This window comes from Hemiscyllium ocellatum, chromosome 10, assembly GCF_020745735.1.
Source record: "Hemiscyllium ocellatum isolate sHemOce1 chromosome 10, sHemOce1.pat.X.cur, whole genome shotgun sequence".
Lineage (NCBI taxonomy): Eukaryota > Metazoa > Chordata > Chondrichthyes > Orectolobiformes > Hemiscylliidae > Hemiscyllium > Hemiscyllium ocellatum.
In genome coordinates, this window is record NC_083410.1 from 75,359,932 (window position 1) to 75,374,832 (window position 14,901).

At 40.8% G+C, this 14,901-nt stretch overlaps 1 protein-coding gene across 7 annotated transcripts in view; it reads right to left on the reverse strand.

The window, feature by feature from the left end:
* dop1a (DOP1 leucine zipper like protein A) overlaps positions 1-14,901 on the reverse strand; it is a 315,487-nt gene that overhangs the window by 208,688 nt on the left and 91,898 nt on the right. For 6 of the 7 annotated variants that reach the window (XM_060831625.1, XM_060831624.1, XM_060831626.1 and 3 more), the window contains 2 exons: positions 10,285-10,396; positions 3,702-3,731 (listed from right to left, as the gene is read on the reverse strand). In XM_060831625.1, coding sequence (XP_060687608.1) covers positions 3,702-3,731; positions 10,285-10,396 — 142 coding nt within the window. The remainder of the gene's footprint in view (positions 1-3,701; positions 3,732-10,284; positions 10,397-14,901) is intronic. The other variant, XM_060831627.1, reaches the window with a different exon arrangement.

Here is a 14,901-nt window from a genome sequence, read left to right on the forward strand (position 1 = left end):
TCTGCAGACTTCACTGTCTCTCAGCAAGAGGCCCAGTAATCTATTCCCTAGCTTTACACAAAGCTCTAGCATATACCTGATCACATCTCGGGATTTTTCTACTCATGAGCATTTTACAATTGGACCTTAATCAGATGGGCAGTTGGGCCAAGGTGGGGTAGATGGAGTTTAATTTAGATAAATATGAGGTGCTGGAAAGGCAAATCAGGGCAGGACATATACACATAATGGTAAGGTCCTGGGGAATGTTGCTGAACAAACAGACCTTGAAGTACTGTAGCACATAGACAGGATAGTGAAAGCAGCGTTTGGTATGCTTGTCTTTATTGACCAGTGCAGTGAATATAGTTGAGATGTAACGTTGTGGCTATATGGAACATTCGTTAAGCCATTATTGGAATACTGCGTACAATTCTGATCCCCCTCTTTATGAAGGATGTCGAGAAACTTGAAAGGGTTGAGAAAAAAATTATCAGGATGTTGCCAGGATTGGAAGAGGGGAGAGGCTGAATAGCTGCGGCTATTTTCCCTGGAGCGTCAGAGGCTGAGGGGTATTCTTATACAAGTTCATGAAATCATTGTCCACAGGAATAATGCCAGAAGACTGGAGGATAGCAAATGTGGTTCCCCTATTCAAGAAGGGGAGTAGAGACAATCCTGGTAATTATAGACTAGTGAGCCTTTCTTGAGTTGTTGGTAAAGTGTTGGAAAAGGTTATAAGAGATAGGATTTATAATCATCTAGAAAAGAATAATTTGATTAGGAATAGTCAGCACGATTTTGTGAAGGGTAGATTATGCCTCACAAACCTTACCCGAGTTCTTTAAGAAGGTGACCAAAGAGGTGGACGAGAATAAACCGGTTGATATGGTGTATATGGATTTCAGCAAGAAGTTCAATAAGGTTCCCCACAGTAGGTATTGTACAAAATGCTGAGGAATGGGATTGTAGCAATTTGGATCAGTAATTGGCTTGCTGAAAGAAGATAGAGTGTGGTGGTTGATGGGAAATGTTCATCCTGGAGTCCAGTTACCAGTGGTGTACCGCAAGGGTTGGTGTTGGGTCCAATTCTGTTCGTCATGGGTGGAGTTGTGGATAGTGATGAAGGATGTTGTAGGTTACAGAGAGACATAGATAAGCTGCAGAGCTGGGCTGAGAGGTGGCAAATGGAGTTTAATGCGGACAAGTGTGAGGTGATTCATTTTGGTTAGAGTAACTGGAATGCAAAGAACTGGACTAATGGTAAGATTCTTGGTGGTGTAGATGAGCAGAGAGATCTCGGTGTCTAGGTACACAGATCCTTAAAAGTTGCCACCCAGGTTGAGAGGGTTGTTAAGAAGGCACACACATTGTTTTAGCTTTTATTAATAGAGGGATCGAGTTCCGGAACCATGAGGTTATGCTACAGCTGTACAAACTCTGGTGCGGCTGCACTTGAGAGTATTGTGTGTAGTTCTGGTCACCGCATTATAAGGAGGATGTGGAAGCCTTGGAAAGGGTGCAGAGGAGATTTACTAGGATGTTGCCTGGTAAGGAGGGAAGGTCTTACAAGGAAAGGCTGAGGAACTTGAGGCTGTTTTCGTTAGAGAGAAGAAGGTTGAGAGGTGACTTAATAGAGACATACAAGATAATCAGAGGATTAGACAGGGTGGACAGGGAGAACCTTTTTCCAAGTATGGTGACAGCGAGCACAAGGGGCAAAGCTTTAAATTGAGGGGAGATAGATAGAGGACAGATGTCAGAGGTAGTTTCTTTACTCAGAGAGTAGTAAGGGTATGCAATGCTTTGCCTGCAACGGTAGTAGATTCGCCAACTTTAAGTACATTTAAGTCGTCACTGGACAAGCATATGGACGTACATGGAATAGTGTAGGTTAGATGGGCTTCAGATTGGTATGACAGGTTAGCGCAACATCGAGGGCCGAAGGGCCTGTACTGTACTAAAATGTCCCATGTTCTATGAGGAGCATAGATAGGGTAAATAGCCAAAGACCCAGCGTAGCAGAGTCTAAAACAAGATGGCAAAGGTTTAAAGTGAGAGGGGAAAGATTCAAAAAGGACCTAAGGGGCAACATTTTCATACAGAGGGTGATGCGTGTATGGAGTGATCTGCCAGGGGAAGTGGAGGAGGTTGGTACAACTACAGCATTTAAAAAGCATCTGGATTGGTGTACGAATTGGAAGGGTTGAGGGAAATGGGCCAAATGCTGAAGTTTGGGAATAGATTAATTTAGGATATCTGGTCAGCATGGATGAGTTGGACCAAAGGGTCTGTTTCCATGCTGCTCAGTTCTATGACTCCAATACGTCCAGATCCTTTTCTTCTGTAATACAAATACGGTTTAAGATATCACTATTGCTCAGAGGTCTCTGGCTTCCATATCCTTCTGCATATTAAATACTGATGCAAAATATTTATTCAGTATCTCCCCCATCTCATGTACTCCATAGAGGTTGCCTTGTTGATCTTTAAGTGCCCTATTCCCTCCTAGTTACTTTTTTGCCCTTAATGTATTTGTAGAATCTACTTGCCAAAAATCTCATATCACCTTTTTGCCCTCACAATTTCCCTCTTAAGTATGCTGCTACTGCCCTTCTACTTCTTCAGGGTTTCACTCGATCTCAGTTGTCTGAACCTGACATCCAGCCCCTTCTTTTTCTCAACCAGAGCCTCGATTTCTCTAGTCATCCACATTCCCTCCAAGTACCAGCTTTGGCCATTCGCACAAATAGGAACATGCTATCTCTGAATTCTCGTGACCTCATTGCTGACTATTTCCAGCATTGCTTTCTTAAAATTTGATTTCCAGTGCCTGCAGTATTTTGCATAGTATATAAATTCATTAAAACGGAGATCTTGCCAATTTAAAAACAATTTTCGATGCCATGTCTTGCGACTTCTATCCTTGCAGAAGAATGAAGATACTTCCAGCCATAAATGGAGCTGTATAACACTGAGTGGGCAAAGGGTGGCACAATGGGCAAGGCATTCATAAAAAAACAGAAATATTCTATATTTCATAGTCCAGGTAATTTGGAGGATTATTTATATAAAAAACAGTGGTTACTCTTGCAGAACCATTCAAATATTAAAAGTGAGGGAACCATTCATATGGATTTTGACATTAAATCTTTAGCAAAGCATTGCATAAAATTCTCCTTCTTCTGAATGCTGCAATTCCATGGGAATACAAATTGTTTGCAGGTCCTGTTAAAATGATGTCCAGTTGTGTAACTAATTCTCAAACTGCACAAAACTTTTTTGTCTCAAAAGTTCAGGCTATTGTGAATGTGGGTTACCTTTAAGACAATTAAAATCTACACAGCTGCAGTATCAGCAGGTCTCTGTCAACATCAAGAACATTAACTGGAGATTCTGAGATGTCATCAAAACCTCTGTGCAAATAAAACTAATTCTTTTGGTCAGGTGTGTTGGTAAGTTTCTTCCTTGGCACAATGCTAAAATATTTTTCTTAATTTCAGATAGCACCTTGGGACATTTTGATTTTAAAAACACTATTTAAATGCAATTTGCTGTTGGCAAAAGCGAAGGCCAGTAATGTGCATGCAGAAATTGGGTGTAATGTTTTTAAACATTTTGGGTTCCCAAACCCTCTTCAGGATTACATGCAATGACACAACTTTCAGTTTTTAGCAAGCAGAACGATTAAATGGAATGATATGATGTGAGGAATTGCATACCTGGCATAGTACTCTCATACTTCGAGTTGGCTTTAAAAGAAGAAAGCAGAAGTTTACAAAAAAAAACACAGCTGTTGCACTTAAAATGACTGGAAGAGAATAGAAATTACTGGAGCATTCTTGAACGGCTTTCTGCAGTTTACACTTCTTGCTGCTTCTTCCTGCTCTTTCCCAACCAACCCAGCCACCAGAGTCAATATTTCACCATTAGCTGTCAGTGAGGTTCAACAACTCTTCATTTCTGACTTACTTTAATTAGAGAAACAGGCAGTCATTAACTGCAGATGTGAAGACAGAATAACAAAATAGACCCAACAAGCACCTTGCTTTGTTGGGCACAATGTATTCTGCTACAACAAATGATGGATCCCAAAAGAAAAAAACCATAATAAATTTAAATAAAATTATGCTTGAGATGGCACATCTTTAGATGTGTAGTTTACCTTGACCTTCTAATGCAGATAATTTTCCAATCAGGCATAACTTATTTCTTAATAGCTTAGTTTGATTATTTGATAATCTGCTGATATTTACCGTCAAGATAGACATCTTGAATGTGAAATAGGCAAACATTATAGTACAGTCCGATCACGATCTTGGTGAAATGCCAGCAAAGAATCAGTCTTCAGAAATGGGCCTGGAAAAACTTCCTTAATCAGTATGTTTCTTGTCAATGAGGCAGGAGGTACTGCTGGTTCTGATCTGGGGGAATGTAGTTGGTCAACTGGATCATTTTTCAGTAGGGGAACACAGCACTATAACTTTATGAATAGTTATGGAAAAGATAAGGAGCAATCTAGAATAATAATGCTTAGAAGGAGGAGGCAACTTATAGTGGAACAGAAATAATCTGTCACTGGAAAATCTGATTCAAAGATTGGCAAGCAAAATTGCAAAGAAACAATGTATTGCCTTTAAAGAGGAAGTGGCACAGGTACAGGCAAGGTTGTTCCTACAAAAAGGAAAGATAGACAGACTTTTCTGGATAATGAAAAAGAGAGAAAGTAACGTGAGCAGGAACAAAGATATTCATGATGAATACAAGAGCTTCATAGTACAAGAACCTGGCTGAATGTAGAAAGTTCAGAAGGGAAGCAAAAAATAAATTAAACAAAGAGGGATTATGAGAACAGACTGACACTTCCATTAAATGAGCAATTCAACAGTATCCTACAGGCGTAGAAAGAGTAATGGGGAAGGATGGAGATGATTGCAAAGTGCAAGGTCAGAGATTGCATGGCTCAGGTAATAAATGAGTGCTCTGTACTCAACTTTACAATGCTCAAATCATAGTGAAAGTGGAAATAATTGAGACACTGTATGGATGGGCTAAAACTTGATAAACAGAAATATTATATACTTTAGGTGAACTCAATGTTGTAGATAAGATCCATCTAATATATTGAGAAGAAAAAGAAAGGAAATTGCAGCGGCAGTGGTTACTATTTTCTGAACTTCCTTTCACACAACAGCAGTGCCTGAAAACTTGAAAATTGTAATCCTTGCTTTAAAAATGCAAGGATGAATTCAACAATTACAGACCAGTCATTTTAACCTCAGCAATAGGAAACCTTTAAGAAATGTATAATTCCGGATTAAAATTAATTAATAAATTAGATAATTTAGGAGTAAATAAGGAAAATCAGTACAAATTTCTTAAAGATTCAATACTTAACCCAGTAGAATAGAAGAAAAAGACAGGAGACAGCCATTCAGTCATGTCTCTTCTAGCTCTCTGAAAAAGGAACTGTTAGTCCAACTTTGCAACTTTTCCCCCTAAACCAGCAAGTGTTTTCTATCCAATTTCCCTTTGAATGTCAAGACTCAATTTACCTCCATTTATACATCACTTGAAGCCATAGCTGCATTTCTGCCAATTCCATCAGCTTACCAATGCCCACTTAAAGGCTATCACCAATCTCCATGGTTCATAATACTTTCAACTTTTGCATCACAGCAAATTTTATATTTAGGTATGCAAGATAAAAATTCACATCATTAATATAAATAAGTGATCCTAGTACTGATCCCTAAAGCTGCAGAACAGTACCAGCAGTGAGCCCTGGTATAGCACGTGAGCTGCAAGCCCCAGAGCAGCGTGGGGAAGCAGCCCTGGAGCAGCACATGGGGAAACAATCCCAGAGCATCACACAAGCAGCGAGTATCCAGCAGAGACCAGCACAGGGGAGGCAGTCCTGGCACTTACTTTGGAGGAACTGAGTGTGTGAACAGAATGGTTAGGAGCAGGGACAAATCCCAGATTGGACAGCGGTCTGGTGCAAACAGAGAGACCACATACAGAGACCCTGCGCCAAGCTGCTACATTGGAATGTCTACCTGAAATTTCCTACCTTACTGTACTGTCAACCCTGTATTGTTGTCCTATTTTTAACTTATTGCTCAACTCTAAGTAATGCAACTATTTCTATTCCTCTGCTGAATCCAAGAACTGTACTAGGTACCTTAGATGTCGCCATGAGGCGGCAGACATTGTGAAAGTCTTTCACTGTACTCCTACAATGGAATACATATGATAAAAGGAAATTGCACTGGAGAGAATTTCAGTATGAAATATCCTTCAGTCCAAAAACTAAGCAATCATGCCAATTCTCTTCAGTTTTATCTTATTCATAAAGAAAATCTTCAAATAATAATTCACAAAACAAATAATCACGTTCCAAAATATAGTAAATGTTTTGTTTGATTGTTGTGGTGCAATACAGTATTCTAAATGCAAGTAAAAACATATTTATCCCTGTAAACCTCAAGATGCCCAAAACTTACTCATGGAAGAGACAACTGGAGAAGAATGTCTCTGGAGAAGTGATGAGGCACTGCACCTTCAATGACAAGATAATTCTCTCCAATGTTTATTGCTGATCGGTTCACGATGGACCTATCAGCAGCACATGAGACACAGCAACATATGTATGGAAGAGCAGCACAGAGCAGTTAAGTAACGACAGGTAGTGAGGTTTGTCTGCCAGTGGCTGAGTGAGCAAGAGCCAAGAATCAGGAAGTGGCATGTCAGGGGCCAGAAGTATTCATGTTGATGCTGGGAAGGGATGCCAGAGCCACCACATTTCCAAGATGGTTACCTGACTACTGGATGCAGACAAGAGGTGGTGGCTTCAAGGCAGGCAGCAGGTAAGAAGGAAACTGAAACCAGCTGGGAGAGGTTGTGGATGGGGTGATGTTTTTGAGTGGGGTTTGGGAGAGAGGGGTGCATGAGGCAGTGAGAGATAGAATGTGCAAGGCAGTGGGTGAGAGAAAGAAGGGGGGCAAAGGTAGGGAAAAGACAGAAGATGCAAAGGGATTGGGACAGAAGGAAGGGAGGATGCAAGGGAGAGTGGAATATAGGAAGGATACCATGCAATGGAGATGGTAGAATAGAAAGGGATAAAGGAGAGAGAGGAAGTGCACAAGGGGTTAGGAGAGACAAAAGAGGCTACAGGGTAGAAGGAAGAGAGAGAGGATCCAAGGATGTAGAGAGGAAAGAGGGGGAAACTGCACGGTGGAGGCTGCAAAGAAGAGAGTACTCAACTTACTAGCGTGAGGCTGTACATGCTCAGGAACTACTTTATGGAATAAAATGTGGTGGTTATTATTGGAATAAACAGTGCACCAATTTTTACTTTTAAATCTGCAGTTGAGATCGGAGACCAGTAAAAATGGAAGTGACTGCCTGATTTAGATCTTCCAATTTTGTAAATATGCAATGAAAAGGATCAGCTGTGACCCCAAAAATCTGCAAATTTTGTTTAGGGTAATGGCTTTTTGTATAGACAATTGTGTGTCAGTTACTTTTGATAAACAAATTTTTGTTGAGCAATTATGCCTGTTGTGCAAACTTAAATACAGTGCTTTCCTTGTGTATTGTAGCTTTAAATTTTATGTGTGGCTTTAATTGAGGATTTTATCAAATTCTTCGAATGCTTCTGAATAAGTTTATACATCTCACATGTCAACACGAATATAGACAGTCATGATACAACTTGAGTGCATCACCAAGTAAACAAATTTGTGAGAATGAAAAGGTAGGCATGGAAGATCTAAAGTTAGCCCTCAAAAAGAAAAAAAGGTGTTTTATGCCTTGGTGTATTGTACAAAAGAAATTCTGAGTAACACACATTCAGCTCAATAAAAGAACAGTTGTATTTATTGGCAGCAACACTGTATAATTAGGATGATTTAACAAAAACACCCAAAACAAAGGGCTCCCATGATATTTTAAATTAAATTATAGCTTTATGGCTTAGGCTACTTTCCATATGAGCATTTTTTGCAATTCAGTATATTTATCATCACATTTTGTTGTCTTAATTAGTTTATAGAAGAACATTTATATTTACCTAAATAATTTATCGGGTCAAATAAAACTTAATAGTTTGCAAGATACCAAAAATATCTGCTAGACCCTCTCTCCTACTTTATCGATTCTTTATACTACTAATCCAACTTTAAACCGTGTTGCACTAAACATCCTTCAATCTTCTTGAGCAAGTTAGAGCTATCTAAAGTACTATCAGCATTTATAAGTTTACGTAAATCCAAATTTAACATGTTTGGACAAACAGTGACTCAAATGCTATTTCCTTAAATGTGTATTTCATCCTCCATTTAATGACAATTCATTTCAGAAAATTCAATGTATTAATTAACCAAGATTAGAATACTGAGTTTCTCAGAATTAATAATTTTGACATTCCTAAAACATGGAAGAATAATACTCAATGAAATTTCTCTATACTTATACAGAAAATTCAATGTATTAATTAACCAAGAATCGAATACTGAGATTTAATTAGGGGAATAGGGAGAGAGAGGAGTTGAGGAGTTGAACAGGGATAGTATCAGCAAGGATTCAGGTACATGGATATTTGGAGCTCATTGTAGAGTAGATGGGACCTCTAAACAGGATGGTCTACACCTGAACCAAAGGAAACAGAAGGGTACCAAAATTCTTGGGGGGGGGGGGGGGGCTCATGCTCTTCGGGAGGGTTTAAACTATGGGGAATGGGAACCCAAAACTGTAGTTCCAGTGTTCAGGAGGTTGAGAGTAGTGAGGTCAGAAATGAGGTTTCAAAGTCGCAAGAGTTCACCAGAAACAGGAAGATGGTTTGAAGTCTGTCTACTTCAACGCCAGAAGTAGACATTTGCTATCCTCCAGTCTTCTGGCAGTCTTCAAGTGCCGGAAGACTGGAGGATAGCAAATGCTGTTACTTTATTCAAGAAGGGGAGTAGACACAACCGTGGTAATTATACACCAGTGAGCCTTACTTCCGTTGTGGGTAAAGTGTTGGAAAGGTTATAAGAGACAGGAGTGTATATATAGAGAGGAATAATTTGATGAGGGATAATCAATGCAGTTTTGTGAAGGGCAGGTCATGCTTCACAAAACTCAGAGTTCTTTGAAATGGTGACCAAACAGATGGATAAGGATAAAGCAGTTGATGTGTATATGGATTTCAGTAAGGCATTGATAAGGTTCCCCATGGTAGGATGTTGCACAACATACGGAGGCATGAGATTGAGGGTGATTTTGCAGTTTGGATCAGAAATCAGCCAGCTGAAAGAAGACAGAGGGTAGTGATTGATGGGAAATGTTCTTCCTGGAGTTCAGTTATTAGTGGTGTACCACAAGGATCTGTTTTGGGGCAAGTGCTGTTTGGCTTTTTTATCAATGACCTGGATGAGGATGGGTTAGTAAATTTGCAGATGACACTAAGGTCGGTGGAGTTGTGGGTAGTGCTGAAGGATGTTGCAGGTTACAGAGGGACATAGAGCAGCTGAGAGGTGGCAAATAAAGTGTGATTCACTTTCAAAGGAGCAACAGGAATAAAGAGTACTGGGCTAATGACAAGATTTTTGGTAGTGTAAATGAGCAGAGAGATCTTGGTGTCCAGGTACATAGATCCCTGAAAGTTGCCACCTAGGTTGGTAGGGTTGTCAAGAAGGTATACAGTGTGTTAGCTTTTATTGACAGAGGGATTAAGTTTCTGTGCCATGAGGTCATGCTGTACAAAACTCTGCGTACAGTTCTGGTCACCGCATTATAGGAAGGATGTGGAAGCTTTGGAAAGGGTTCAGAGGAGATTTACCAGGATGGTGCCTGGTATGGAGGGAAGGTCTTAAAAGCAAAGGCTGAGGGACTTGAGGCTGTTTCAGAGAGATGAAGGTTGAGAAGTGACTTAATTGAGACATAAGATATTCAGAGGGTGAGATAAGGTAGACAGTGAGAGCCTTTTTCCTCGGATTGTGATGGCTAGCATGAGGGGACATAGCTTTAAATTGAGGGGTGATAGATCTAGGAGAGATGTCAGGGGTAGTTTCTTTACTCAGCAGTAGGGGCATGAAATGTACTGCCTGCAACAGTAGTAGATTAAACATATGGATGAAAATGGAATAGTGTAGGATAGATAGGCTTCAAATTGGTTCCACAGGTCGATGCAACATCTAGGGCCAAAGAGCCTACTGCACTGTAATGTTCTATGCTTTATGTTTTAATTTACAATGTAATAGTAATTTGTTTTGCTCAGACAGTAGCTGTCAGTAACAGAGACCAATTAGATGAAAATCTTACCAATGACACAATGTCCAATAGGAAGTCAACTAAGAGACAGAATTCAGGCAGACAATATTCTGACATTTCCTTGCCATGAGATGAGGCCTGCAATCTTGTATTCAGTGTTATCCTAATGAGGAAGAGAAATATATTCTATCACATGTCCATACAAATGCAAACTTCATTTTCTCAAATAATCAGTGAACTCTGGTATAATCTATTTTTTAAAAAAACATTGCTAGTCCCAAGAAATTATATTAATGCTGCAACCTTCAGTTACTAGGAAAGCAAAGTAGTGAATTGTGCAAACGTACTTCACAATGTGATTCATGGTCTCCAAGATATATAGTAAAGATGATTGGAATTATTAAAACATCAATATCTTAAAAAGTCAGAAGCTTTAGCTCAACAAAATAAACAAGCAATTTTTTTTAAGATTGGTTATTTAGATCATGTTTCTTTATTGTGATACGAGAAAGTATGACTGCCAGATTTCGAAAAATATTATTCTGGTGGTTAGAGCCATGCAGTGAGCACAGAGATAGCTGTAAGGAAGTATCAATAGCAAGAGAAAAATGAGGTGCACAAAGGATTGGGAAATGACAAATAGCACTAGAGTAAGAAATAATATAACACTGGGCAACTCAAAAAAAAGAGCAAGGAGGTGACAGGGTTGCCTGTAGATTATCACAAAATTTGGTAATTGGTTAGCTGCAAATTACCTAAGAATATAACGTTATCGTGATAACAGATACTTGATCACAATTGGATACTAAGCAATCCTGGATGTAAAGTATTCAGAAAAATCTGGCCCAGGTAAAGCAGAATCAAAGGCTGGTAGACTCCTTTAAAGAGGAGATACTTTGAGGTCAGTTTTGCTCTCACAAGGGGGAAAAGCAACAAGAAAATTGAGGTGCCCCTGGAAGATGAGACAGAAAAAGGAGTGTGGGACAGCTGTCAGATCAACAGTACAGTTTTAACTGTATAGAAACTTTGAGGGGAAGTGGAAAAATGATATATAAAAGGCAGGAAATCCAAATTTCTTCTATAGGTAAGTAAATAGGAGCTGGGTCATAATGAGGTGGTGTGGGGCTGAGTACATAACATAAAGGAGATCTGGAAATGGTGACAGTAGTCTTGGCTAAGACGTCACATTTAGATTTTGGCACAGTCTTTTCCGAGGAAGAATGTACTACCAAAATCACAGTGAAGATGAAAGTAATTGAGAGTCAGGAAGTGCTAAAAATTGATAAAGGTGAAATAACTGGAGAGCTAGCAGTAATAAGTCACCAGATCTGGATGGGATAAATCCTGAGATTACGGAAGGAAATAAGTTATCAAAACTTTACTAGCCATGATACTCCAATCCTCCACAGAAACCCAGGGTAATCTGTGAAAGATAGAACTGTAAACATAACATCGTTGCTCAATTAAGGTACTACAGGTCATTCTGTTTTAACGTGCATTTCGTCAATGCCAATTTGCTATAACCCAATTGACAAATTGGGGGCGCTGTTTCTAAAGTGCTAACTTCTACAGCGCCAACACTTTAAATGCTGTTACAGAAAGCTTTTACAGAATGACAGAGGCTTTACTGTGCAGAAGGGCATTATTTGGCCTATTGTTCCTGCACCAGCTCTTGAAACAGGCTTGTGCCAATATCCTACTTTTTCCCTATATCTTCACACATTTTATATTTATATATAACCTTGCAATGTCCATCTGAATGCCCCAATTGAACCTGCCTCCACCACACTTCCAATCAATAACAGAAACAACAATCTAAAACAATGTCAGCAGTTATTTGAATATATGTGAATTAATTAAACCAACATAGATTTTTCAGAGGTGAAAATGTGTTGCTGGAAAAGCGCAGGTCAGGCAGCATCCAAGGAGTAGGAGAATCGACGTTTCGGGCATGAGCCCTTCTTCAGGAATGATCTCCAGCATCTGCAGTCCTCACTTTCTCCTAGACAGATTTTTTAGGGAATCACACTAATTTGGTTGAGCTTTTCAAACAAACAAACACAAATCATGAGGGTAATATGGTTAACTTCCAAAATGCATTGTATAAAGGTGGCCTAAGGCTTGGGAGCAAAATGAAACCCAAGGAAGAAGATTAGATTAGATTAGACTTACAGTGTGGAAACAGGCCCTTCGGCCCAACAAGTCCACACCGACCCGCCGAAGCGCAACCCACCCATACCCCTACATTTACCCCTTACCTAACAATATGGGCAATTTAGCATGGCCAATTCACCTGACCCGCACATCTTTGTGACTGTGGGAGGAAACCGGAGCACCCGGAGGAAACCCACGCAGACACGGGGAGAACGTGCAAACTCCACACAGTCAGTCGCCTGAGTCGGGAATTGAACCCGGGTCTACAGGCGCTGTGAGGCAGCAGTGCTAACCACTGTGCCACCGTGCCGCCCAGAGATACAGTGACAGCCTGAAGATCAAGAAACAGAGAGTAATGGTGAACTATTGTGTTTTGAGCCAAAGGTACATAGAAAGTGGGTCCACCCCAAGGGTCAGAACTAGGATCGATATTATAGCCTAAATTAGGGTGCGAGTGAATATTCTCAAAATTTGCTTATGTCAAAATTTGGAAATGTATAAAACTATAAAGGAGCTTAGCAATAAACCTCAAGAGGTGTAGACAGATTGGACACATGATGTTCAATGCAGAGAAGTGTGAAGTACTATATGTTGTATATGCATAGATCCAAGATGACACTGACACTGGGCAACTCTTTGCGAGCCCTTATGGCAGCTCTTTTTTTTTAATAGCCAATCCACACTTTCAAACCTAAAATTTTAAATCTGTAAAAATGACCAATTATGTTCTTTTAAATCAACTAACCAATCTGAGGATCCTACAAACGTCCACACCCATGTACTGTGCTCCCTGCAGAACCCAGAAATACGATCTGACCCCTGACTCTGCAGTAACCCGATCCCAACCCAGAATGAAACTGGCCCCAACTGCGAATTGACCCCGAAAAGGTCCAACCAGCCCAGGATCTAACTGCAGAACCACGGCAACATAACCCTGAGGAGGCACGACCAGCGAAGGTCCAGTCTCCCGATCCCATGGCTACTTGACTCTGGAAGGCCCAACACATTTCAAACTGACTCCTTTACCTTCTGGAGCAGATGTGCACCACCAACACACGGGAAGGTCCAGGAGCCAAATTTCTGCTGTCTCGACACGTCCCCGAGGGGGCCAGACCAGTCCAAGCCAAATCTCCGACCTTGCAACATCCCGACCCAGGGGAGGCCCAGCCTGACTGGATCCAACTCACTTACCCTTTGGACTCTCAAAGTGACACTAGGACCATCCAGATGCAGAAAACCTTCACAAAAATAGCGAAGACATACTGGCCTACAAGCGAGACTGAAACAACACAGTTTCAAGCCCCTCCTACCCATTCCCGATGAAGGGCTTTTGCCCGAAACATCGATTTTACTGCTCCTCGGATGCTGCCTGAACTGCTGTGCTTTTCCAGCACCACTCTAATCTAGAATCTGGTTTCCAGCATCTGCAGTCATTGTTATTACCCTCCTACCCAGCATATTCCTAGAAAATTTGCAAGCTATCAAAAATAAAATGGATGAACTTAGATCCAGACTTACATTCCAGAGGGAACTGAGAGGCTGTTGTGTGCTCTATTTCATGGAGATATGCTCACTCCTACCGTACCTGACTATGCCTTGCAAACTGAGGGGTTCTCCATATATTATGTGGACTGCAAAATGTCCTTGGGTAAGCCAAAGGGCGGAGAGGTAAGCTTCCTAATCAACACCCCTAGTTCTCAGACGTGGCGATCCTGGTGAGCCACTGCTTCCCGGACCTTACAGTGAAATGCCACACAAGTTCACACCCTCTCTCCTGATAGCAGTGTACACAACAGCCCACGCAGATGTGAAGGATGCTCTGAACGAATCTTAGACTGTCACAAATGCTCTGGTGACAAAATTTCCAAAGGCCTTATTCATAGGAACCATCTCCAGGCCAAACTGAACGCTGCTGCTAAAATACCACCAATATGTTTCCTGCCCCACTAGAGGGCCGAACATCCTGGACACAACCATCTAGGACGCCAGCCGCTCCCTTCCCTATCCACACTTCAGAAAATCAGATCACAAAGCTGTGTTCATTCTCCCAGCTTACAAGCAGAAGCTGAAACAGGAGGATCCTTCACAGAAAGTAATACAATGCTGGTCTGAGGCAGAACTGCTATGCTGGGACTGCTTGAAATCAGCGGTCTGGACCATAATTAAGAACTCAATGAACAATCTCTATGAATATGCCATCACTGTCATGATGGTGCGTGGAGGACTGTGTGCCAAAGTCATCAATCCAAATGTTCCCCAACCAGAAACATTGGATGAACCAGGGAATCCAGTGCCTACAGAAGACCAGGCATTCAGCATTCAAGTCTGACCACCCAGGCCTGTACAGAAAATCTGGATATGATCTCTGCAAAGCCAGCAGAGGTGTCAAGAAGCAGTACCAGAAAGACCAAGTTAGAAGCCCAAAATAACCATATAGACAGCCCTGCACGTGGCAAGGCTTACACAACATAATGGAATCCAGAAAGAAGCTGAGCAAGATCGTGGACAAAACAT